The following is a 24,229-nucleotide window of genomic DNA, read 5'->3' as shown; positions in this document are numbered from 1 at the left end:
TTTCTTTGCTTTATAAATTTCTAAGTTTCCATTACTGTAGTGTTTATACAGCTGTGGTGTCAAGTAATTTGCAAAGACTATAGACAATAATGACAGGATTTTGTGTTATGGTGGAAAAGTCTGGTGAAATGAAGAAAGAAAGATGCTTCAGGAACAAATATTGACACTCTTCCTGAAACATGGTAAGGTGGGGACTTCTCTCCCTATGAGGTGGCAGGAAATGATAGGGTGGTGGGGAGGGTGGCACTGACTCTTGGGGACTTGGGGACAGGAGTTATGAGTGAATATCGTAGAGACCATCTGGCCCAGTGTCACTGTGAAGTACTGGGCCAGACGAGTGCTTCTAAAGTGGGGTGGAGCAGAAATGATATCATGGCAGCAACATCCACCTTCAGAGAGCAGAAGGGCTAATATCTCCATCTCATGCTCTGCAGTCAGATGTGCATGGGTTTGCTGCCCAGCACCACCACTTATTAACTCCGTAAGTTATTTAATCAGAAGAGAGGTTAGAAGCCTCCCTTTTCTCAGCCACAAATGACAAAGATAATATTCTCTAACTGATATTACTGATTAAATGGATATTAAATGTGTTCTTCATGAAGCTCTTAGCTCAATGCCTAGCACTTAGTAAGTGCTCAGCAGATGATAGTGAATGTGTGGATTCTGTAGTCACTGACCTGCATTGTTCACTTGCTCATATTCTATTTGAGATTGGGAACTTGATCATTATTTGCAGGGAGAGAAGACTATTAAGTAAGTGCTAACATGAAATAGTTCTGACAATTAGAAAAAAGGAGTTTCCACATTTAACCCTTTCCTGGCCCTGAGAAAAGACTGAAAATGTGGAGAAATAAGAGGATATTCCTACTACTCATGTCCAGCACTACATCTATAGAGAGAAAATAATTAATTATCAAATAAAAAAATTGATAGATTTATCTTCCACAAGGACCAGTTAATGGATTCAGAAGATAGTCTCTGGAGCTCATTTCTTTTGGATGCAAAATTGTGGAACTATTCACCGGACTTGCATACAAAATCTGCTGCATCTCTTCTGCACGCTAGCCAACACACACAGCCAGAAAGTACACATTATCCTAAAACATAGAGCAGGAGAATTCAGCTCACATTAAACTCCAGCATCGCCACTTCAGACGGGAGATTAACCACAAACGAAGCTACTCCATCACTGAGACTTGTTACACTTTTCTTTTGTTCCAAATCCAATGTTTCTTGGTTTGCATCAACTGTCTGTGCATTTAAGGTTACTGGGACCCCTCCTACCAACTGGTCAAGTGAGTCTTTAACCAGCACCTGTTGTCAAAACAATGCAAATTCATTTCAACAGCTCATCACTTCTTTAAAAGCATAATAACAATTCTGAAATAATATTCCTTCCTCTCCACCAAAGTATAAATTATTTTTTCTTTTTATTTTCTGAAATGAGTCTTCACTGTGCTGCCCAGGCTGGAGTGCAGTGATAGTCACAAGCACCATCACAGCTCACTGTAGCCTTAGACTCCTGGACTCAAGCGATCCTCCTGCCTCGGCCTTTGAAGTAGCTGAGACTACAGGCATGTGCTACCATTCCTTATTTATGTTTAATTCAGTAAAGAGAAATGTGTTCTCAGCTTATAGAAAGTTTAATTATACTTAGTTATATCATTTTTGAATAGATTCCTCATATACTACATATTATGCAATCTCAAAGCACAAATACCATTCTATTAAGTAAGTCAAAGAATAAGATATTGTAAGGTCTTCTGCTATCTCAATTCTGTATTTCTTTGATTCTTTCAGGATTAGATAAAGGACAAAATAAGGCAACCAATTTTGGGAATGATTCTCTTGGGTATAAGAAACAATAAATAGATATATCATTTTTTTAACTGAATATCTACCTCTCACCACCATGCTTATACACACACACACACACGTTATATATATATAATCTACATATAATTTCCATAAAGATATATTTCGTTATTTTATTTTTATAAATGATATAAAATATATGAAAGATAATTTAAATTTATATTTTATATATCATATTTCCTATGAATTTTATTATATATTATACATTACTAGATGTTATATTATTATATGATAATATAGCATATGTTGTATATGTATATAAGAAGCTGTGAGCATGTACAAAGCTTGCTTTGGACTTGGTAAATCTGTTTCTCTTAAAAGCCAGTGACCGACATATATAATACATTTCAAATATACTTGTTTTTTTAATATAACAGGAAAATGATATATAAAACATTCTCTTTTAGCTTTCTAAAGTAAGGACAAGAAATAAAATTTCCATTTAAAAATATATTTTTATAATAAAATCTGTAATAGAATAATCAATTTAAAATATAATCAAACATCGAACTCTATACTATCAGCATTTATAAAAGGAAAAGTAGAGGAGAGAAAATGAAAGAAGAAAGAAGAGGCAATAAAGATAGAAAAAAAGAGTCAGGAACAGAAAGAGCCAAAAATGAAAAGGAGAGAGAGCGATAGAGGGAGAAGAGAGAGCAGACAGAGTCCTGCACAAAGACAGCACAAAGGCAAAGTGAAAGAAATACGTACGCGGGAACACACGGGAAATAATAAAATGGTGAAAGAAAGGGGTCTGTTTTTAAGAAATGATATCTCCACCTTAAGGATTTTTAGAACTCACCAAATAATTTTAGATATTAGTCATTCTTTAACTATAGACTTCTGGGGTTTTTTTGTATATAATCTATGCAATGCTTGTTGAGGCCCTTAACTGTTGAACTCACTCCGAAGGCTGCAGCTGGCCTGCAGTTTCCCATCTCTACAGGAGGGGCAGGGATTTTGGAAAGAGCTTCTTCTGGGACTTGCCTCTCCAGTATCTTTCTCCTGTTTTTCATTCACATGTTTTCCACAAATAGGAAAAGATAATCATATTCAGCAGGATTCCCTCCCCTCACTACCTTGATGGAATATGGAATCCCAGGCTTCAGGAAAAGAGGAGTAGCAATCAAATTCAGTTTGTAGGGAGACAGCACATACTTGATGCCAGGTACTTCTGCCTCTTCAGAAAATCCACCTGAGGAAATGATAAGTGTCATGCTGACATTTTTTAGGAGTATAATGATGTGTACAGATATCTATTCTCTCTCTAGATGGCTCCACAGGCTGATTCATTCACTCACTCCACTCTTGCATTCATTCATTCATTCATTTAGCAATAGTAAGTAGAACGTGGCTCCCGGTTCAGGGGGCCACTGCAGAAGAGCTTAGATTTCAGGTGTCCCCAAAGTTATGTATAAGACTTACAAGTAAAGAGGCCCTTGTGGAAGAGGAACTATAGGACTGGACTGAGGAGAAATGGATGGAAGGGAGACTGCTTGTCACCAGTGGCTCAAGTTTCATATGGATATGTTCAAGGGAGTGAGGAGAGAGGGAAAGGGCAGGCCAGAGACTGAGCCTTACAGGAGTTTCAGAGTGCAGGGTCCTGGAGAAAAACATAGAAGAATCAGAAAAAGAGTCTAATGTAAAGAATTCACTGAGGGTGTACTGCAGGGGTTTTCAACCTTTTTTATCTCATGGCACACTTGAACCTATCGTTAGACTTTCACCACACACTTGAATTATGTTGATCAAAAAAAGAATATACTTACTGTCCTTTGAACTTCTTTCAAAAATAATTTAATTAATTATCTTTAAAAAATGTTTATGGCACACTGGTTGAAAATCACTGGTCTCCTGGAAAGAGCCTAACAGTGTTACCCTCGAGCTAAAAATTAAGTTAAACTATTAAGAATAATATATGAAGCTCCAAATTCCTTCCCCCAAATTACATCTCTAATGCCCCATACTTTAGCCAAAAAGGATAATCTGCTATCCTCAAGGATAAAGCTTCACTGACTACCCTTCCTGTTCTCTCCTCTCTATGGAGGCGGCCCTGCTTTACCCTGTCTGTCACCCGCCTCAAAACTATACTTGTCCTTCAAGACTGATCACCTTCTGCACACCGTTCTTGGTTGTTCGATAATCATCTAGAAGCTTGTCTAATTCTGATAGTCAATAGCATTAAATACTTTGCTTAGAGGACATATAAAATTAGTTCTTGTAACTAATTCATAACATCTTTGTTGACCTGTCATACACCTGATACTAGTTTGAAAGCTACTCAAGTGCAGAGATTATATATACAGCACTCATGTTTGTAAGCTTGTGTGTTTAGCAATACTCTTTGAAGATCTCATAAATACTGTTTAAACTTAATTTATTTGAAATAAATTCTAGGAAACAATAAAAGACAACATTAAAATAAAGCTAAAAACTTCAAATTCTATGAAACATTTAATTCAATTCCATCATTGTAGACAGGAGACCAGAACAATGATAATAGTAATATCTTTCATTTGCATAATACTTTATCAAATATTTTTATATGTGTAATCACATTTTGGTTTTCATTTTCACCAGGTGAGAACTCTGGGGTGCCAGATATTCAAGCTAGACAGCCTGCACAGCCACTTTGGATATGAAATCGGGAGGTATTATCCCATTATTGTGGTTGAATGAATAGGGACACAATGGCTTGTCCAATGACTACAGAGAGGCAGAAGTCTACTGCCTTTTATGATGTAAATATAGTAATGTTAAAAAGTAAAATTTAACTATGAAAGTAAATAAAATATGAAAGAACTATAGAAATTATTTATACCTTTAATATTCTATCTAAATATTTCCCAGAAGAAAATTAAAGAACCCACACACACAAAATTTACCTGTAGATTCTATGACTGTCACAGCAATATAAAGGTACTTGTTGTTTAAATCTTCTAGACTGTCATAGGATAGTTCTTTAACTGCTGTTTCAGAATCAAATGTGACTTGAGCAACTCCATTTATCAACTTTTAAAAGGAAAAAAGGGAAGAGTTATTTCAGAGAACTCAATAACAATAAAAATGAACAAAATCTGGTCTGACTAATCCCTGAATTGAAAGAGAGTGTCAGAGGAGCAATTTAGCATCACTAGCAAACTGTCTGGATGAGTCCACAATTAAGCACAGAATGTTATTTTGAAAAAATTTTTATATAGAATTAGACATGTGGGAGAGTCTTGAACCTCTCACAGTCCAACAGGTCTTTTTAGTACCAGCTGCCAAAGTTGTCTTCTTCTAATCTCTGAGTCATGATCCACCTTCCTAGACCTCTCAGTTTACTTCTACTTGCAATTTTTGTTAAATATTTGATACTTAGTATGCTGTTTTTTGCTTACAAATTTATATGCTAATTTTAAATTAATAGATAAAGGAATATAGGGCCAATTCACATTATTTAATTATTGACACAATGGTAAAATAAAATTTGCTTTATTTTTTCTTCTAAAATTAACTGTCTTGAGGTGAGTCATTTTTGTCTTATTTAGCTTTAAATCTGAGAGTTTAGGATAAACTCTTGCATTTTAAAAATGCATTTAACTTGTGTCTTGAATAACAAGACTGGCTTTTGAAAAAGCATCAAGCTAAATAATCAATGACGCAAACTACATGAATATGCAATAGTGAGCAAAAAGGACAAGAACCCATAACATCTGTGGTGTAATATAAAGAACACTGAGTAAGTGGATGGGAACCAGGGTCTAATCTCATTCCAGTAACCACCAGCTCTTAACCAGGGACAAATAACTTCACCAATTTCTTGCACCTGCTCTTTATAAGAAATCATACTGTCTCTTGGCATATAATGGGAATGACTCAGACCCACAAAGAGTTTAATGTCAAAAATGATAGACGAACAAATAAACCATTGCCATAAAGAAGGCTTTCTCAACCTCGGCATTACTGACATTTTGGACAGAATCATTTTTGTTGTAGAGGTCTGTTTGTGCATTGTAGAACTTTAGCAGCCTCCCTGGGCTCTACCAACTAAACGCCAGTAGCACCATCTTCCCCATTTGTGACAGTGTTCCTTATATTGTCCAATGGTCTCTTGGGAGTGAAAATAATCCCTGGTTGAGAACTCCTTCAAAAAACGTGAAAAATTCTCTAATAAAAGAGACTCGGGGCCTAATGAAGTAATAATATGGGCAGCTAACTTAGTTTAGAGGTGTTGGGGGAGGCTTCTCAGACAAAAAGTGCCAATGTTGAAACTTTAAGAATAAGAAGGAATTAGCTAGACAAGGAAGAAGTGCGAGGGGACAAAAGAAGGGAGCATCCCCAAACGGAAGGAACAACATGGCAAAGACCCAGAGGCCCAGAGAGACTATTTTAAGTTTGAGAAAATGGAGTGATTGGTAGTGGGAGGGCAGGATGGGAGGGAGGAAATGACACGAGATGAGCTGGCTAGGGAGGCTGATGCCAAGGAAAGTGGACTTCATCCTAAAAGGCAACGGGAAGCCAAGGGAGGATTTTAAATTTCAACTTCTACATCTACACACATTAAGGGATCAGACTAGATGATTTTGAAGGAGCTTTCCATCTCTCATACCAGGATGCATCTGTAGGTATGAGTGAATGTGTCTGAACATCTCACCATTGTGTTTCGCATTGCTTTTCCCATCATTTCTTTCTGATCATCTTGTAAGTCTTCTTTTATTCCAAAAGCGATATAAACGTCAGCCTCAGTGACTTCTTTATTATAAAAATACCTGTCAAACAATAGCATAAAGTCCTTTTGGTAACATGGTTACAATAATAAGATTCAGATAAAATGTAACAATTTGATTTTAGTTAAAGTACCTGGTACACTTTAAAATTTATTTCTTGCACTGTTATATTTCATCCTCATAAAGCCACAATGATAAAGCTAGAGTATGGATTTTTATTGCTATGTGCTAGATGAAAATAAATTGATGGTGGGAGTTCAAAAAACTCCAGGGCCCTTTCCTACAGGCCATATTACTACTTCCTTGATGATTTTGATATAAGTAGGGAGCTACTGCCTGTTTTGTTTTTGTCTTAAAAGGTGCATATCTAATGTCACTGTTATATGAGATGAATTCTTTTTTCAAAATTGAAACTGTTTATTTCCTTTTAGTTTAGAACTAAGGTAAAATAAATGTTCTATGATACATAGTAAATAATACTATATAGCAAGAGTCAACTTTTTTTTTAAATTCAATAAATCTTTATTGAGCTCCCACAGGGTGCATGAATTTAGGGTCCATAATTTATATAGGTAGAAAAGTGCTAATTTAGCCCCCTTTTAAAAAAAAGTAAATTACAACTTCTCTATATATTTCAAGTGAATCATTTAACATGAGTGAGGCTCAGTTTGATGTTATTGCTAAGTGTTAACAAAAGAGAAAGGGAAAAGATAAACATTTTCCTTTCTACCAGAAAAGAGTCTGGTGCCAGGCTAAACTAACCTGGTTGTTTAACAACAGCTCATCAAAAAGGTTAGAGGTTCTGGAAGAAAGAGATGTACTTGGAAGTGCCATCCTCTGAGGTCTCACCCCCAAGAGAATAGAAAAATGCCAAAAATATCAACTGGCTCAAAAATTATATTGAGAGAGAGATCAAGAGAGGCGTTAGTCACACCTTAGGGAAAAAATTCAAGAACCCATGAAGCTAACTGTGGCTGGATAAATAATTTCAATGTTTCCTTGGAGTTCGTATAGCACTCTGAGCTAGACAGAGGGACTATTAACTCATTTCTGTTTACAAAGTGGTTTTAAATGATAATTCTCCAGTGCATCAACTGTATTTTCGAGTATAATTCTGGTATTTGTACCCAGCAATACAGAAGATAAAGCAGCAAGGAGAAGTGTCAAGTATATAGGACATAAAATGATCTGGCAGCCCTAGAATTCCCAGTTTGAGTCTTTTTTATCAGGAAAATCACATTCTGGTTCAGTCCAAGGTAATATGGGAGGCAGTGATATTGATGGCTTGTTATAAGCAGGAGGCAACAGTGAAAATATCGAATCCTGGCTTTCTTCTTTCATCTGTTTGAAGAAAACATGAGACAATAAACGGCTTGCTGATGGCCTCTTCTCAGGATCTTGTTGCAAACAGAGCTGTACCAAGCTAAACAAGGCAGGAGAAAAGGTTTTTGAGGATGGTGTATGTAACTGGTCACTGTTCACTGTGTGAGTTCCACTGGAGACAAGTACACTTTCTCCAATCCCGGAGTCTCCACCTGATCGGGAACTTTTCATTCTAGATTCTGACTGAGGGAAAATACTGATATCCAATGGGCTATAAGGAGACTTTTCAGTTTCTGTGACAGCATCTGAGTACTATCCATGTCCTGGAAAGGTACTTTCCCACTGGCTAATTCACATGCTATAATCCAACACTGTAAATATCTGACTTCACATTACATCCATGTAAATCCTGTCTCAGTAGTTCTGGACTCAGCCACAGCTGCACTGACGTGCTGAACTGTAGGAAATCATACATAGCCCTATACCTCTGTCCATGCTTAATCAAACTATGCAGATGGGAAAGGCCTGAGAGTCATCAGACCATCACCAGAAATGAGGATATGGCTGGCTTTAAAACTCCTGTGAATACAGCCATTCTGATGCAGATGGTTCAGCCCTCTCACTGCTTCAAAGAGAATATTTCTTATTAAACTTTCATTCATTCTTTCAGGAAAGTAGGTCCCCAAGAGTTGACATGCTGAACCATAGACCACAAATGGAGAAATAACCCAAAGCCAGCTGCCAACAGTGAAAACTGTCCAGTAAGTTGTAATATTGGGATGCTGGAAAAAGTGGGATAGAATCACCGCTTTCTGTCAAGCTTTTAGGTATTCTTCATTGTAGTTTTCCAGATTTGTAATTTTTATAGTTACCAGCATTCCTGTAGGAGTATGTCGCACAAGATGGACAGAAGTCAAGTTGTCAAGTCCTCTTCCTATTTCCACTTGGAGCTCTTAGTGAGAAACATTGGTGGAACATATCACTTCATGTGCTCTAGTGGATAGAGGCAACCGGGAAAGGGCTGGTTCGTTGACCAAGTATGGATGGATACTGCTTTCAGACTGTTTTTCAGGTCTGAGTGATTCAACTCGTGTTCTTGAAGTACAGAAACAATCCAAAAGAGACATCGAATCGCTTTAATTCGCAGAAAGTGACAAAAATCCATCTATTCCAAAGAAGATTTTTGTTTTATCTTCAAGATGCAGAAATACCTTCCCCAGCGGCGACTACGGCCAGTGACTCTCTTCAGGGTGCCAGCAGTGTGGGACCTGGGTGGGCACCAGAGCCGGGAGACCCCACTCCCAGCAGCATGGCCAAGACTGGGACAGTCGGCTTGGAATTCTGCTCCAGGACCCGGCTACATGCCCAAGAGTCAACTTTTTTTATTAATGGTTTGAACAAATTGTCTCCATTACAAAAAGTTGATTTCTGTGATTTTCTCTCAAGTGAACATTTTATGCTGGTTTAGTCTAAGTGTCAAACTTAATTTAACCCTTAGTCTAATAAATCTGTCACTAATAAGTTTGTCATTTAGTGTAGACGAGCATAAAAGGTACTCTATTTTCAGAATAAATGTTAATAAAAGAGGCAGTATACGAAAGCATTTGAAGCATAGACTTTGGAACCAGACAGGCGTGTGATCTTGAGCAAATTTTTTAACATTTATATACCTTGGTTTTTTTCACTTGCAACATGGAGATATTCACAGTATCTATCTCACAGAGTTGTTATAAAGATTAAATGTGCTAAGATATGCTTAGAGCTTAGAAAAGTGCCCAGCACATGTACTTATTATAAGTTGGCTATTAAGAACTACATTATATTACCATTTTTAAATTGTCTAAGATTTTATGATAGGTTGTGTGCAAAACTAACCTCAATTCTCTACCTCCCTACACATCCACAGTCTTTGCAGTTGGGTGCATAGGGCGTGGGAGGGCTGGCCACGCCCCTATTTCCTGTGGGCTGGCCTTGTAACTTGCTTTGGACAAAAGAACATGGTGAAAGTGATGGTGTGTCTGTACCAGGCCTAGGCCTCTAAAGGACTTTCATGCTTTCATTCTGTCTCTCTTTGAGCATTGTTACTGCTGCAGGCTGGCCCACAAGCTAATGAGAGATATACATGGTCCAGTCACACTCTCAGCCCCGGCCACTGCCAGACCCATGAACAGGACCTTCCTAGACCAGCCAGCTCCCAGCTGACCCATCAACTGACTGCAGGTAAGTGGGTGAGGCCAGCTGACAACCTGGCCTGGATCACCAGAACTGCCCAGCAGACTCTTAAATGCCTGTGGCTCTAATGCATTGGATTTTGAATTAGTTATGCAGCATTAGCTGGCTGATTACATCATAAAAAAATGACAAGTAAAGGCTTCATGTCTCAATCCCAGTATCCTAAGTCATACCAACTTTTAAACATACACACTGAGCTTAAATCTTTAGAAGTTTCTTTTCTTTTCTTTCTTTCTTTTTTTTTTTTTGCTGATGAATAACCAACAAAGCTAAAATGGGTATCAGCTAAAATCAGATTAAACAAATAAACTATTGGCAAGATGTCTGTTCAATCAGTCAGTGTCAATGTCATGGCACATTCTGCTAGGAAATCACAGATCCCACTTTCAGCAACTATCTGTCACCACCCAGAGTTGGCACTTAATTTAGTTCATTAATATGAAAAACAAAGTAACTTTCTTACCTTGCTTTTATAGTAATTTCAAAATTCTTATAGTTCTTATAACTAATGAAATTGCTTTCTGGTTCTATTGAGACAGTGAAATGTGGCAAGACTGGAAGGAAAAGTGAACAGACAATATTACCATTTGAATTAGCCTTTAAAGCCTACTAAACAACTATACTTTGTGGTCTAGATAGACAAGCTGTGACATCAACACAAGATCCACCTTATCATTATCATTGTCATCCTCATTAACAACAGTATCTATGGGGAACCTTCTAGTTCCACCAATCAGAGTTCAATCCATCCTCAACATGCCATAATACTTTGTTTGTGTTTTGATTATAGCATTTATTATAGGCAATAGAGCAATTTCTCCTCTAGAGAACGGGATCTTTGGAAACAGAGACCATTATCTATTTATCTTTGTCTAGCTCCCAACTTTTATTTCCTTTACTATTATTATTATTTTTAGAGACACGGCCTTACTCTATTACCACTCAAGCTGGAGTCTAGTGGCATGATTATAGCTCAGTGTACCCCTTGAACTCCTGGACTCAAGAAATCCTTCTGTCCCAGCCTCACAAGTAGCCCTCCCAACTTTTCAACATGAAATAAAATGATGAGATTTGCATTTCAAGATTATTGAAGCTGATACAAAGCAAGATAGCTTGGAAGCAGAGATGCCAGTTAGAAGGCTTTCTCAGTAGTCCAAAAGGGAGGCTAGTGATGAATTTATGAGAATGAATAAGGAGATGAATATATTCTACATACATACAGAAAGTAGCAAAAGACACTCAGAGGCATGGATATCAATTAGGATTATATGTTAGAGAGGGCCTGCAATCTTTAGGTTGAGATTCATTGTAACAAGTTTGTTTTCTCACTGTTTTCCTAGTTAATTGTTAAAATTTATCTATTTATTATTTTCCATACCATTATGAGTTTCCTGAGGGGGTGGAAATGGTTTCAAGTGGAAGGAAGTTAAATTTGATAACAGACCACACAGATACTCTGGAAACCACTACAAGAAATGGGAAGATTTAGCCACTTTTTATGTTAATTATTAGTCCATTTCAAATAAGAATACCTTAAAATTTTCAAATTAACATGTTAGGTATTTTTGAACCAGAAGGAAAATAGTGTTAGACTAGGGATAAGGCAACGAGTTGTTGCCTTTGTTCTGTCACTGGTTGTAAAACTTTAGTGAATCAAAAAAAAAAAAAAAAAAAAACTTAGTGAATCATTTATTAATATTACAGCGTTCTACTTATCTCTGTTTAAGTTTCTCTTAATAATAATTATAATTCTAGAAAGGATCTTAACTAGTCAAGGTCTTCAGCTACACTAGATCTCTTCCAGCTCTATGGTAAGGAACAGAGACCAGAGAGGTTTGTCTTCTCAGTCAAGGTTAGCAAGGATGAAGCTAGAACCTGGGCATTCTAACAACCACCACTCCCCTCAAGCCCCAACCAGCACTTCTAACCATACAAGCAGGCTGCCTCATCTTCATCTGAGAATGATTTTGCATTAAGTAAATCAATAAAAGAATTATTGCAAAACACTTTTTGTAGGTAAAATTTAATTGTCAGAAATTACCATATTCTTTAATTTCAAAATATGTGGTTCCAGTTGTTGAAAAGTCCTCTTTATATTTAGCTCGAATTGTCCACACACCGTATCTGTGGAAGCAAAACATTGACAATTACCAACGTCACCAGTTATTTTTAATTCACCAAGAAGAAGGCTAAGAAATTCCTCATTTATAGAGGGAAGACTATACAAAGATGTATACAACCTAAGTAGTACATTTTATTTGGGACATATTTTTAAGCAATAAACAAAGTTAACTGAGCATTTTTATGGTAATAAAAATTGTCAAGTAATTAATTTGTTATATATTGTGTCATCTTGTCCTGGTATGTTATTAATATAGTCATTGTTTTGATTCAAAAAGCTTATGATACTAGAAATTTACTTAATCCTGAATCTTAATTATGCTCACACAATACTAAAAGCCACAATATGGTATAAAATCTACAATAATGTCTCTAGAAACTTAGAATACAGGTCAAGCCTATCCAGGTGATAAAATTCACACCTCATTATAAATAATATTGTGGTTCAAAGCAAAATGTGTCTAAAGAGGAGAGTGATCTGGGTTTAATTAATAATCTTCATTCAAAAATCCACACTGAGCGCTGGATTAAGCACCGGAGATAAAAAATGACCAGGATAGAAGAGCACCTGTCGTCGCAGAGTTAATAGTCCTGGGGGTTCAAAATCTTAATTTTTTAATCGCTAGCTGGTTTGATTTAGGCAAATTATGTAACTTCATTTGTGAAATGGGAAAATAATATGAAAGCAAATGAATAATTATAACATTGAAATAAATGTTGTGAAGAAAATAAATAAGATGCTGAAATAGAGGACAGAGAGTGAAAGACAAGATTAGCCTGTGCATCCAGAAGGAGCCTTTTTGTAAAGGTGCCATTTACTCTGTGTCCTAAAAATGAAAAGAAGTCAGCCTTATGAAGAACAAGGTGAAGCCCATTTGAGACAGAGGGGACTATGTGTGTAAAGGTACTGAGGTAGGAAAATACTGGTTATAATAGACTCTTGTGGCTGTCATAATCCACCATGGGGCAGGTGGTACAGGATGAAGTTGGAAAATGATAATGGCAATAATTAATACGTTCAATTCTGCATTATAAAGCATGCAATATTTTCAAGAAAGTACATAGTTTTAAAATTTTCCAAATTAGACCAGGCACGTTGGCTCACACCTGTAATGCTACCAATTTTGGAGGCCAAGACAGGTGGATTGCTTGAGCTCAGGAGTTCAAAACCAGCCTGAGCAAGAGCGAGACCCCATCTCCAAATACAAACCAGGAGTTGTATTGGATGCCTGTAGCCCCAGCTATTAGGGAGGCTGAGGCAAGAAGATCACTTGAGCCCAAGAGTTTGAGGTTGCTGTGAGCTATGATGCCACAGCACTCAACCCCAGGGTCACTGAGGGCAACTCTGTCTCAAAAAAAAAAAAAAAAAAAATTCCAAATTATTTAAATTACCCAATTTCAATCCAGATTTTTTAGAATATTTTCAGTACAGTGAATTAACTGCAAATTCTCTTCTAGATGGCAAAAGAATGATCATAGAAAGATTTTGCCTTAAAGTTATATTGTAGATATTGATAGGTACCCTTGGTTATTCATCCTGCTGTATTGTAAATTCCTTGAAGCAGGGACTATGGATTCTTCATTTCTATTTTGCATCTTTCACTCCTATTGTGACTTGTACATAATAAGGATGTGTTGGGGGAGGGACAAGATGGCTGACTGAAGCCAGCTTTCCACAGAGGCTCCCGTTCAGAATGAGAGTTAAAGGACAAAAATTCAGCAAGTAACCTGGTGGATTTGAGCTGCACTAAGAGAGAAGGTTGTAGAACGCACGTCAACCCCGCTGAGGCGAGCTGCGACCACAAGGATACAAACAAAAGGTACAAAATCCATCACCAAGCAGATGGGAGTCCCCTCCCCCATGAGAACGGCTCAGAGTGTCCCACAAACAACCGGGCAGAGTTCAAAGGTCCTCCCACTCCACTCCACGGGAGAGACCCTCTAAAAACTGGACCTACCTCCCCTACTAGGGTGCCACGGCGTCCTCCTGCCAGGCATAAAACTGTATAAACTGTATATAGTCTCTACCTGGAATTCTGAGCTCCCAGCGCACCCCTTCGCTCACACTGAGGTCTGGAGGCCAGTCCCGGTCGGTCGGCGGAGAGGGGACTGCACCGGAGTGGCAGTTCCCTGAGGCACAGTGCGACAGCCATCTTTTGGTGACAATACGGCCAGGCATAAAACTGTGTAGAGCTGTGTGTGTTCTCTGCCCGCAACCCCAGGCTTCCAGCACTCCCCGCGCTCCCCTCTGCTCTCACTCCAAGGTCTGGAGGCCTGTCCCCCAGGGGTCCAGACTCTTGGGCAATTGCTCAAGGGGTGTAGACAGTGCTGGGCTACAGCCGGTCGGTGCAGTCTCTGGGATACGGGAGCGGAGAGAGGACGGTTGGCCGGAGGGGAGCTGCACTGGAGCAATGGAGCAATGGTTGCCTGAGCCATAAGGCAGCAGCCCTCTTTTGCTAGCAATACGGCTCACTACAGAATATTCTGAAGCCACACCCCCTGTCTCCCTGGGCAACCAGAGACTCTGAGTTTGCCTGAGGCAACTCCAACTTGCAAACCAGGGAAACTCCCAGGGCGGGGCTGACCCAGAGGTCCGCTTTACTAAACCTAAGACGCACCTGGCCCTCAGGGGATCTTCAGCCTATAGACAATACATGAGCAAAGACAAGCTGATTTGGAACTCAATTCAGCTTCTCTTCTGCAGGGGAAATGCAGAGTTGTTCTGTTCTGTTCTGTCAGTGACATTAATCAGGGGCGAGACTGGACCTCAGTGAAAACCCCTCAACCTTCATCTAGCACCCGAGGTTGTCAGGCCTCACCTCCTCCTGCTGGAGAGAGGCAGAGCAGAGCGGCCTGGCAGACTTCCTTGTGATTCAGGCAGGTACAAACTCCTAGAGTACCAATTTACTACAGGCAACTGGGTCAGCCAACTGCAGGGCTATCAGTGACTGGGTGTGAAGTGGTGCAAGGTGGGGAAGGAGGCAGCAACCTTCCCAGACTGATTTATTGGCTGGGTGGCTTCTCCTGATTCCACGCAGCACTGGAGCAAGCCACATCAGAGTAGTCACCAGACCCCTATGATCCAGTTCCCAGAGACCTCTTAAACTCTCTCACCCGAGACAGGTGCAGACTGAGACAATTGATTTGGACATTTTTGAACTGAACCAATCACCTGAGAACAAATCAGGTGGTGCCCTAGGTGCACGGTGGTAGGAAGGTTTGATTTTTCTTTTCCAATTGTTTGCCGGTGGGGGGCGGGGTGACTTAATTGCTGATATTTCTCCACAGCTGAGACTTCAATCCAAAGTATCTGTTTCACTAGGGTGGAACAGAAACCAGCTGAAAACAAGGCAGAACCATTTAGCCCCACCACACCAGACAGAGCCCCAGTTTCTCAGGCCACAACACTGTACGGGCCCTCGACAAAGCCCCAGGGGAAAAAATCAGAGGGAGTAAAACAACCATGGGGCGGAATCAGCGGACAAACTCTGGTAACATGAATAACCAGAATAGATCAATCCCCCCAAGGAAAGATATGGCAGATGCAATTGAAGATCCCATTCATAAACAACTGGCTGAGATGTCAGAAATCGAATTCAGAATTTGGATTGCAGACAAGATTAACAAAGTGGAATTAGGAATTCGAGGAGAAATTCAAAAGTTGTCTCAAGAATTTAACGAATTTAAAGACAAAACCACCAAAGACTCAGACACACTAAAGCAAGAATTTGCAGCCCTCAAAGATATGAAAAATACAGTAGAATCCCTCAGTAACAGAATGGAGCAAGCAGAAGAAAGGATTTCTGACATCGAAGATAAAGCCTTTGAACGCTCCCAAACTCTCAAAGAGGAAGAGAAATGGAGAGCAAAAACGGATCACTCTCTCAGAGAGCTCTGGGATAATTCGAAGAAGGCGAATATCCGAATCATAGGAGTTCCAGAAACAGATGAAGTGGCCTCACTGGGCACAGAGGCCCTTCTGCATGAAATTATGAAAGAGAATTTTCTAGACATGCCTAAAGATTCTGAAATTCAGATAGCGGACAGCTTCAGAACCCCAGCACGACTCAACCCCAATAAGACATCCCCAAGGCATATCATAATTAACTTCACTAAAGTTAATATGAAGGAGAAAATCCTCAAAGCTGCCAGGAGAAAGAAAACCATTACCTTCAAAGGCAAGAATATTAGAATGACTGCAATCTCTCTGCTGAAACTTTTCAAGCCAGAAGAGGGTGGTCACCGACTTTTAATCTCCTAAAGCAAAATAACTTTCAACCCCGGATCTTGTATCCAGCTAAACTGAGTTTCATTTATGATGGAGAAATTAAATACTTTAATGACATTCATATGTTGAAGAAATTTGCCATAACCAAACCAGCTCTTCAGGATATTCTCAGACCTAACCTCCATAATGACCAACCCAATCCTATACCACAAGAGTAAACTCACTCGGAAACTTCGGATCAAACTCCAATTTCCACACTGGCGAAAGGATTAAAAATGGCCACTGGACTTTTGAAAAACTCGATACCCAGAACTTCACCAGACTTATCAATATTCTCCATTAATGTGAACGGCTTAAACTGTCCTCTAAAGTGGCATAGGTTAGCTGACTGGATACAAAAACTCAGGCCAGATACCTGTTGCATACAAGAGTCACATCTTAATGTAAAAGACAAATACAGACTCAGGGTGAAAGGATGGTCATCCATATTTCAGGCAAATGGTAATCAGAAAAAAGCAGGTGTTGCAATTTTATTTGCAGATACAATAGGCTTTAGACCAACAAAAGTAAGGAAGGACAAAAATGGTCACTTCATATTTGTTAAGGGTAATACTCACTATGATGAGATCTCAATTATTAATATCTATGCACCCACCCAACCAGAATGCACCTCAATTTATAAGAGAAACTCTAACAGACATGAGCAACTTGATTTCCTCCAGCTCCATAATCGTCGGAGATTTCAACACTCCTTTGGCAGTGTTGGATCGATCCTCCAATAAGAAGCTGAGCAAAGAAATCTTAGATTTAAACCTAACCATCCAACATTTGGATTTAGCAGACATCTACAGAACATTTCATCCCAACAAAACTGAATACACATACTTCTCATCAGCCCATGGAACTTACTCCAAAATCGATCACATCTTAGGTCACAAGTCTAACCTCAGTAAATTTAAAGGAATAGAAATTATTCCATGCATCTTCTCGGACCACCATGGAATAAAACTTGAGCTGAGTAACAACAGGAATCTGCATACTCATACAAAAACATGGAAGTTAAATAACCTTATGCTGAATGATAGCTGGGTCAGAGATGAGATTAAGAAAGAAATCGCCAATTTTTTGGAACAAAACAACAATGAAGACATGAACTATCAGAACCTCTGGGACACCGCAAAGGCAGTTCTAAGAGGGAAATTTATAGCACTGCAAGCCTTCCTCAAGAGAACGGAAAGAGAGGAAGTTAACAACTTAATGGGACATCTCAAGCAACTGGAAAAGGAAGAATATTCCAACCCCAAACCCAGTAGAAGAAAAGAAATAACCAAAATTAGAGCAGAATTAAATGAAATTGAAAACAAAAGAATAATACAACAGATCAATAAATCAAAAAGCTGGTTTTTCGAAAAGGTCAATAAAATAGATAAACCTTTGGCCAACCTAATCAGGAAAAAAAGAGTAAAATCTCTAATCTCATCAATCAGAAACAACAAAGACGAAATAACAACAGATTCCTCAGAAATCAAAAAAATCCTTAATGAATATTACAAGAAACTTTATTCTCAGAAATATGAAAATCTGAAGGAAATTGACCAATACTTGGAAGCACATCACCTTCCAAGACTTAGCCAGAATCAAGTGGAAATGTTGAACAGGCCCATGTCAAGTTCGGAAATAGCATCAACCATACAAAACCTCCCTAAAAAGAAAAGCCTGGGACCAGATGTTTTCACATCTGAATTCTACCAAACCTTTAAAGAGGAATTAGTACCTATATTACTTAACCAGTTCCAAAAGGTAGAAAAAGAAGGACGACTACCCAACACGTTCTATGAAGCAAACATCACCCTGATCCCCAAACCAGGGAAAGACCCAACAAGAAAAGAAAATTATAGACCGATATCACTAATGAATATAGATGCAAAAATACTCAACAAGATCCTAACAAACAGAATCCAGCAACACATCAAACAAATTATACATCATGACCAAGTCGGTTTTATCCCAGGATCTCAAGGCTGGTTCAATATATGTAAATCTATAAATGTAATCCAGCACATAAACAAATTAAAAAACAAAGACCATGTGATTCTCTCAATCGATGCAGAAAAAGCTTTTGATAATATCCAGCATCCCTTCATGATCAGAACACTTAAGAAAATCGGTATAGAAGAAATCTCTATCATTTCTTAAACTGATAGAGACCATCTACAGCAAACCCACAGCCAATATCATATTGAATGGAGTTAAATTGGAATCATTTCCACTCAGATCAGGAACCAGACAAGGCTGCCCATTGTCTCCATTGCTTTTTAACATTGTAATGGAAGTTTTAGCCACTGCAATTAGGAAAGAAAAGGTGATCAAGGGTATCCATATAGGGTCAGAAGAGATCAAACTTTCACTCTTCGCGGATGATATGATAGTGTATCTGGAAAACACTAGGGACTCTACTACAAAACTCTTAGAAGTGATCAAGGAATACAGCAGCGTCTCAGGTTACAAAATCAACATTCATAAATCAGTAGCCTTTATATATACCAACAACAGTCAAGTCGAAAAAACAGTTAAGGACTCTATCCCATTCACAGCAGTGCCAAAGAAGATGAAGTATTTGGGAATTTATCTAACAAAGGATGTGAAAGATCTCTATAAAGAGAACTATGAAACTCTAAGAAAAGAAATAGCTGAAAATATTAACAAATGGAAAAACATACCATGCTCATGGCTGGGAAGAATCAACATAGTTAAAATGTCGATACTACCCAAAGCAATATATAATTTCAATGCAATCCCTATTAAAGCTCCACTGTCATACTTTAAAGATCTGGAAAAAACAATACTTCGTTTTATATGGAATCAGAAAAAACCTCGAATAGCCAAGACATTACTCAGAAATAAAAACAAAGCAGGAGGAATTACGCTACCAGACCTCAGACTATACTACAAATCAATAGTGATCAAAACAGCATGGTATTGGCACAAAAACAGAGAGGTAGATGTCTGGAATAGAATAGAGAATCAAGAGATGAATCCAGCTACTTACCATTATTTAATCTTTGACAAGCCGATTAAAAACATTCAGTGGGGAAAAGATTCCCTATTTAACAAATGGTGCTGGGTGAACTGGCTGGCAACCTATAAAAGACTGAAAGTGGACCCACACCTTTCACCATTAACTAAGATAGACTCTCACTGGATCAAAGAGTTAAACTTAAGACATGAAACTATAAAAATACTGGAGGAGAGTGCAGGGAAAACCCTTGAAGAAATTGGGATGGGCGAGTATTTTATGAGGAGGACCCCCCGGGCAATTGAAGCAGCTTCAAAAATACACTACTGGGACTCGATCAAACTAAAAAGCTTCTGCACAGCCAAGAACACAGTAAGTAAAGCAAGCAAACAGCCCTCAGAATGGGAGAAGATATTTGCAGTTAATGTCTCCAACAAAGGTTTAATAACCAGAATCCACAGAGAACTCAAATGCATTAGCAAGAATAGAACAAGGGATCCCATCACCGCCTGGGCAAGGGATTTGAAGAGAAACTTCTCTGAAGAAGACAGGTATGCGGCCTTCAGACATATGAAAAAATGCTCATCATCTTTAATCATCAGAGAAATGCAAATCAAAACTACTTTGAGATACCATCTAACTCCAGTGAGACTAGCCTATATCACAAAATCCCAAGACCAGAGATGTTGGCGCGGATGTGGAGAAAGGGGAACACTTTTGTGCTGCTGATGGGAATGCAAATTAATACATTCCTTTTGGAAAGAGATATGGAGAACACTTAGAGATCTAAAAATAGATCTGCCATTCAATCCTGTAATTCCTCTACTGGGCATATACCCAGAAGACCAAAAATCACATCATAACAAAGATATTTGTACCAGAATGTTTATTGCAGCCCAATTCATAATTGCTAAGTCATGGAAGAAGCCCAGGTGCCCATCGATCCACGAATGGATTAATAAATTGTGGTATATGTACACCATGGAATATTATGCAGCCTTAAAGAAAGATGGAGACTTTACCTCTTTCATGTTTACGTGGATGGAGCTGGAACATATTCTTCTTAGTAAAGTATCTCAAGAATGGAAGAGAAAGTACCCAATGTACTCAGCCCTACTATGAAACTAATTTAGGGTTTTCACATGAAACCTATAACCCAGTTACAACCTAAGAATAGGGGGAAGGGGGAAAGGGAGGGGAGGGAGGGGGGAGGTGGATAGAGGGAAGGGGATTGGTGGGATTACACCAGTGGTGCATCTTACAAGGGTATATGTGAAACTTGGTAAATGGTCTGTGAAGCTAGTGAATGATGCCCCATGATCATATCAATGTACACAGCTATGATTTAATAAAAAAAAAATAAGGATGTTCACTAAATATTTATTACATTGAATCCTGTTTAACCTTTTTCTTAAATCATTTCACATGAAGGAAAATGAAAAAATGATTTGGAGAACACGTTCCCTCTTAGGCTCTGCCTTCTGGTAGTCTCTGCAGTCAAAAACTCTAAAGAACCATATTTGATAACACCTCAAGGAAAGGGACTACACCAGCCTTTTAGATGGACAAAGCATCACAAGAATGGAGAAGCATGAATCCTATGTACTCAATTTTGATATGAGGACAATTAATGACAATTAAGGTTATACGGGTGGAGGAAAAGTAGAAAGAGGGACAGAGGGAGGAGGGTGGGGCCTTGGTGTGTGTCACACTTTATGGGGGCAAGACATGATTGCAAGAGGGACATTGCCTAACAATTGCAATCAGTGTAACCTGGCTTATTGTACCCTCAATGAATGCCCAACAATAAAAAAATAAATAAAACATAAATAAATAAAATAAAAAAAAATAAATCCATAAAAAAAAAAGAGTCTTCGAGTGGCAGGACTTGATACTTTTTTTTTTTTTTTTTTTGTAGAGACACAGTCTCACTGTACCGCCCTTAGGTAGAGTGCCATGGCATCACACAGCTCACAGCAACCTCTAACTCTTGGGCTTATGCGAGTCTCTTGCCTCAGCCTCCCAAGCAGCTGGGACTACAGGCGCCCACCACAACGCCTGGCTATTTTTTTGTTGCAGTTTGGCCGGGGCTGGGTTTGAACCTGCCACCCTCGGCATATGGGGCCGGCGTCCTACACACTGAACCACAGGCGCCGCCAGGACTTGATACTTTTGATGAGAAAAAATCCTGGGTACCATTTATGTTTCTTCTCAATTTTTATTTCTATGCATTAAAGAATGGCTGAGAAGTATTAGGAAGTCCCCCACCTTAGAACAGAGCCCTAAGTTTTTGCTGGACTTTAAAAGGTTTTGTATGTCCACAATTGTGATGCCCTTTGATAACACTAGATGGCACCCTTTGGTTACCTGCTTCACAACCCAAAGTTCCAGATATGCTTTTCAGAAAAAATTTTATTAACAAAATTTTAACATACTTAGGATTAGATGGAATCTTGAAATCAGGAAAAGATATAACTCCAGTATAATCATTTTCTTCTACAATGTCAACTTCTGATCCTTCAGGATCCTATGAATAAAAACAAACACACTCAAAGGACAGAAACCACATTTTAAAAAATTTAACTGATCATACGATCTTTGATCTACAAAAATGTTTGCCAACATAATACCCATGTCTTCAAATTAAACAAGAAGGGTGAAGAACAATTAATGTTATAGAAGCTAATACAGTTCATTTCAACCACTTCCCTCCCTCTTTATCAAACTTTCCCATCTCTCCTTATTATTTAGAAGAGCTTCTATTCTCTATTGTACAACCAAAAAAGAAGTGTGACAAAATATTTTTGAAAGACCCAAATATAGGGCGGCGCCTGTGGCTCAAGGAGTAGGGCGCCAGTCCCATATGCCAGAGGTGTCGGGTTCAAACCCAGCCCCGGCCAAAAAAAAAAAAAGAAAGACCCAAATATAATATTTTTATTACACAAAATGAGAACTTGGCATGTTTTATAAAAACCAAAGTCTAATTTTCGTATATATTTATTTGTAGCTTTCTAAAGTAAATATTCTATAAATGGAATTTTTTAGCTAAAAATTTAATGTACAGTACAGGCGTTTTGGCTTGACAAACCCGTCAAAATGGTTAAACACACTCCATAGCTCTCATAAAGCTTCACCATAAGCTTCATTTTGTTTTTGAGTTACCACTTTACTGAAGTGAGTTTTGACTTTTTTTGGATTACATGTGAAGGTCCAGTTCAGATTTAACTTAAAAACTCAGCACCATTTGTCATGACTGAAATTCAGGATTTGAAGGTATTTATTTTCTTGAACTATAAATTGTAAAACTTACAAAGGCCTATTTTGAACAAGAATGACACTGGAGTCTAAATATGCTTCATCCCACCATCCATCATGCACAATCCTTCCATGATCATCTTCCTTAAATACTATTTTCAGGTACTTCCTACAATACTGACTCCCGTGGCTCTGGGTTTGGCTCTCTCAATCCCCTCTTCCGGGGGCAGCTCTTACACAGGGACACTGGCATCCATTGCTCTGGGTATGGTGCCAGAATTCTGCATCACTCAACTTCAACAACGGAGATGTTGGATGAAGAGCGTACGTCCACACCCCTAGTATTCTCTAATAGAAAAAGCACACTGGAGCTGATATTGCTTCTACTTAGTTCTCCTCCAGATTTTCTGTCAGTCACTCAGTTTATTTACTATTCTCATTTTTTATTTCTTGCTGCTCCCCAAGCTTAACTCATGCTGTTTCTTACATGAGATGATCTTCGTTCTTTTAAAAGAACCTCTGTCTATTCCTTTCACTAAGTCCCAGATCATGGTTTCCTTTACCTATTCCATTCCAGGGAAGGATTATATCAGCCTCACTCTAACCCTAATTTGTTGTCCTTGTGAGCTCATGTGTATTTGTCCTACTGTGTAATTTCTTTGGTTTATATTCTACTGGTTTATATTTATATTTGTTCTGTAGTATCTATTCTCATGCATCTACATTCTGGTGAGTTTTGATTTTCATTTATTTATTAATTTTTGAGTAGCAGAAAAAGTGCCAAATCCTATGATAAAGAATGATTACTAGTACACCTACAGTTAATGAGTGAGCAGTTCTGCCTAATTGTATTATTGTAGTTCCCCACAAAAATGTTTTGATGTGTGAAACAAACTGGGCAAGACAATGAGAGTTTAATGCACATCATATGTTACATATGTCACGTCTGATAAATGGCTGGCAACTGCTAATCTCATGGTTTGGCAAGATTCTCTACATGTGTCAATAAATTAGCTATTAAGCTTTCAAAATTCTTTATGAGTAAAATACTAAGGATTATAATTCTTTATTATAAATTATAAAAATAAAACATTGTATACATATATTGAATTAATTCTTAAAGATTTATGGGTATTCCTTAAAAAGGGAATCATCAAGGATACAATTAAATAGTTTCATTCAAAGTACTTTAAGTTGTTAAAACTTAATTTTTGTGAGCTTTTTGCATATGTCCTTTGCAGAGGTATAGATCCAAAGTACTATACTCATTGCAGATAACAATAACCATTTGTGGACCCTTGAATGATTTAGTGAAGTGTGAGGAAAGAGTTATGGAATGAGACTCTTGCTCTGGAAAAGTGAGTTGAAGTACTATTTAATTAAATAAAATACTTACTATGAAAGTTATGACAGTTTCTCTTTTGGCTGGCTTCAAGTCATCATTCAATGAATAAACTCTGACCTTTACTG

At 38.3% G+C, this 24,229-nt stretch overlaps 1 protein-coding gene and 1 pseudogene across 2 annotated transcripts in view; both read right to left on the bottom strand.

The window, feature by feature from the left end:
- C5 (complement C5) overlaps positions 1–24,229 on the bottom strand; it is a 100,618-nt gene that overhangs the window by 64,359 nt on the left and 12,030 nt on the right. Inside the window, exons 4-11 of the mRNA XM_053564110.1 lie at positions 24,156–24,226; positions 21,940–22,031; positions 12,181–12,263; positions 10,603–10,693; positions 6,512–6,626; positions 4,761–4,887; positions 2,955–3,070; positions 1,129–1,314 (exon numbers count right to left, since the gene is read on the bottom strand). Coding sequence (XP_053420085.1) covers positions 1,129–1,314; positions 2,955–3,070; positions 4,761–4,887; positions 6,512–6,626; positions 10,603–10,693; positions 12,181–12,263; positions 21,940–22,031; positions 24,156–24,226 — 881 coding nt within the window. The remainder of the gene's footprint in view (positions 1–1,128; positions 1,315–2,954; positions 3,071–4,760; positions 4,888–6,511; positions 6,627–10,602; positions 10,694–12,180; positions 12,264–21,939; positions 22,032–24,155; positions 24,227–24,229) is intronic.
- Positions 7,385–9,198, bottom strand: LOC128566986 (STE20-related kinase adapter protein beta-like; annotated as a pseudogene). Its single transcript, XR_008374679.1, has one exon. The product of XR_008374679.1 is annotated as an STE20-related kinase adapter protein beta-like (transcript).

This window comes from Nycticebus coucang, chromosome 2 (genome assembly GCF_027406575.1).
Source record: "Nycticebus coucang isolate mNycCou1 chromosome 2, mNycCou1.pri, whole genome shotgun sequence".
NCBI lineage: Eukaryota > Metazoa > Chordata > Mammalia > Primates > Lorisidae > Nycticebus > Nycticebus coucang.
Note: the sequence above shows the minus strand (reverse complement) of the source record. Positions and strands in the feature narration are given on the sequence as shown.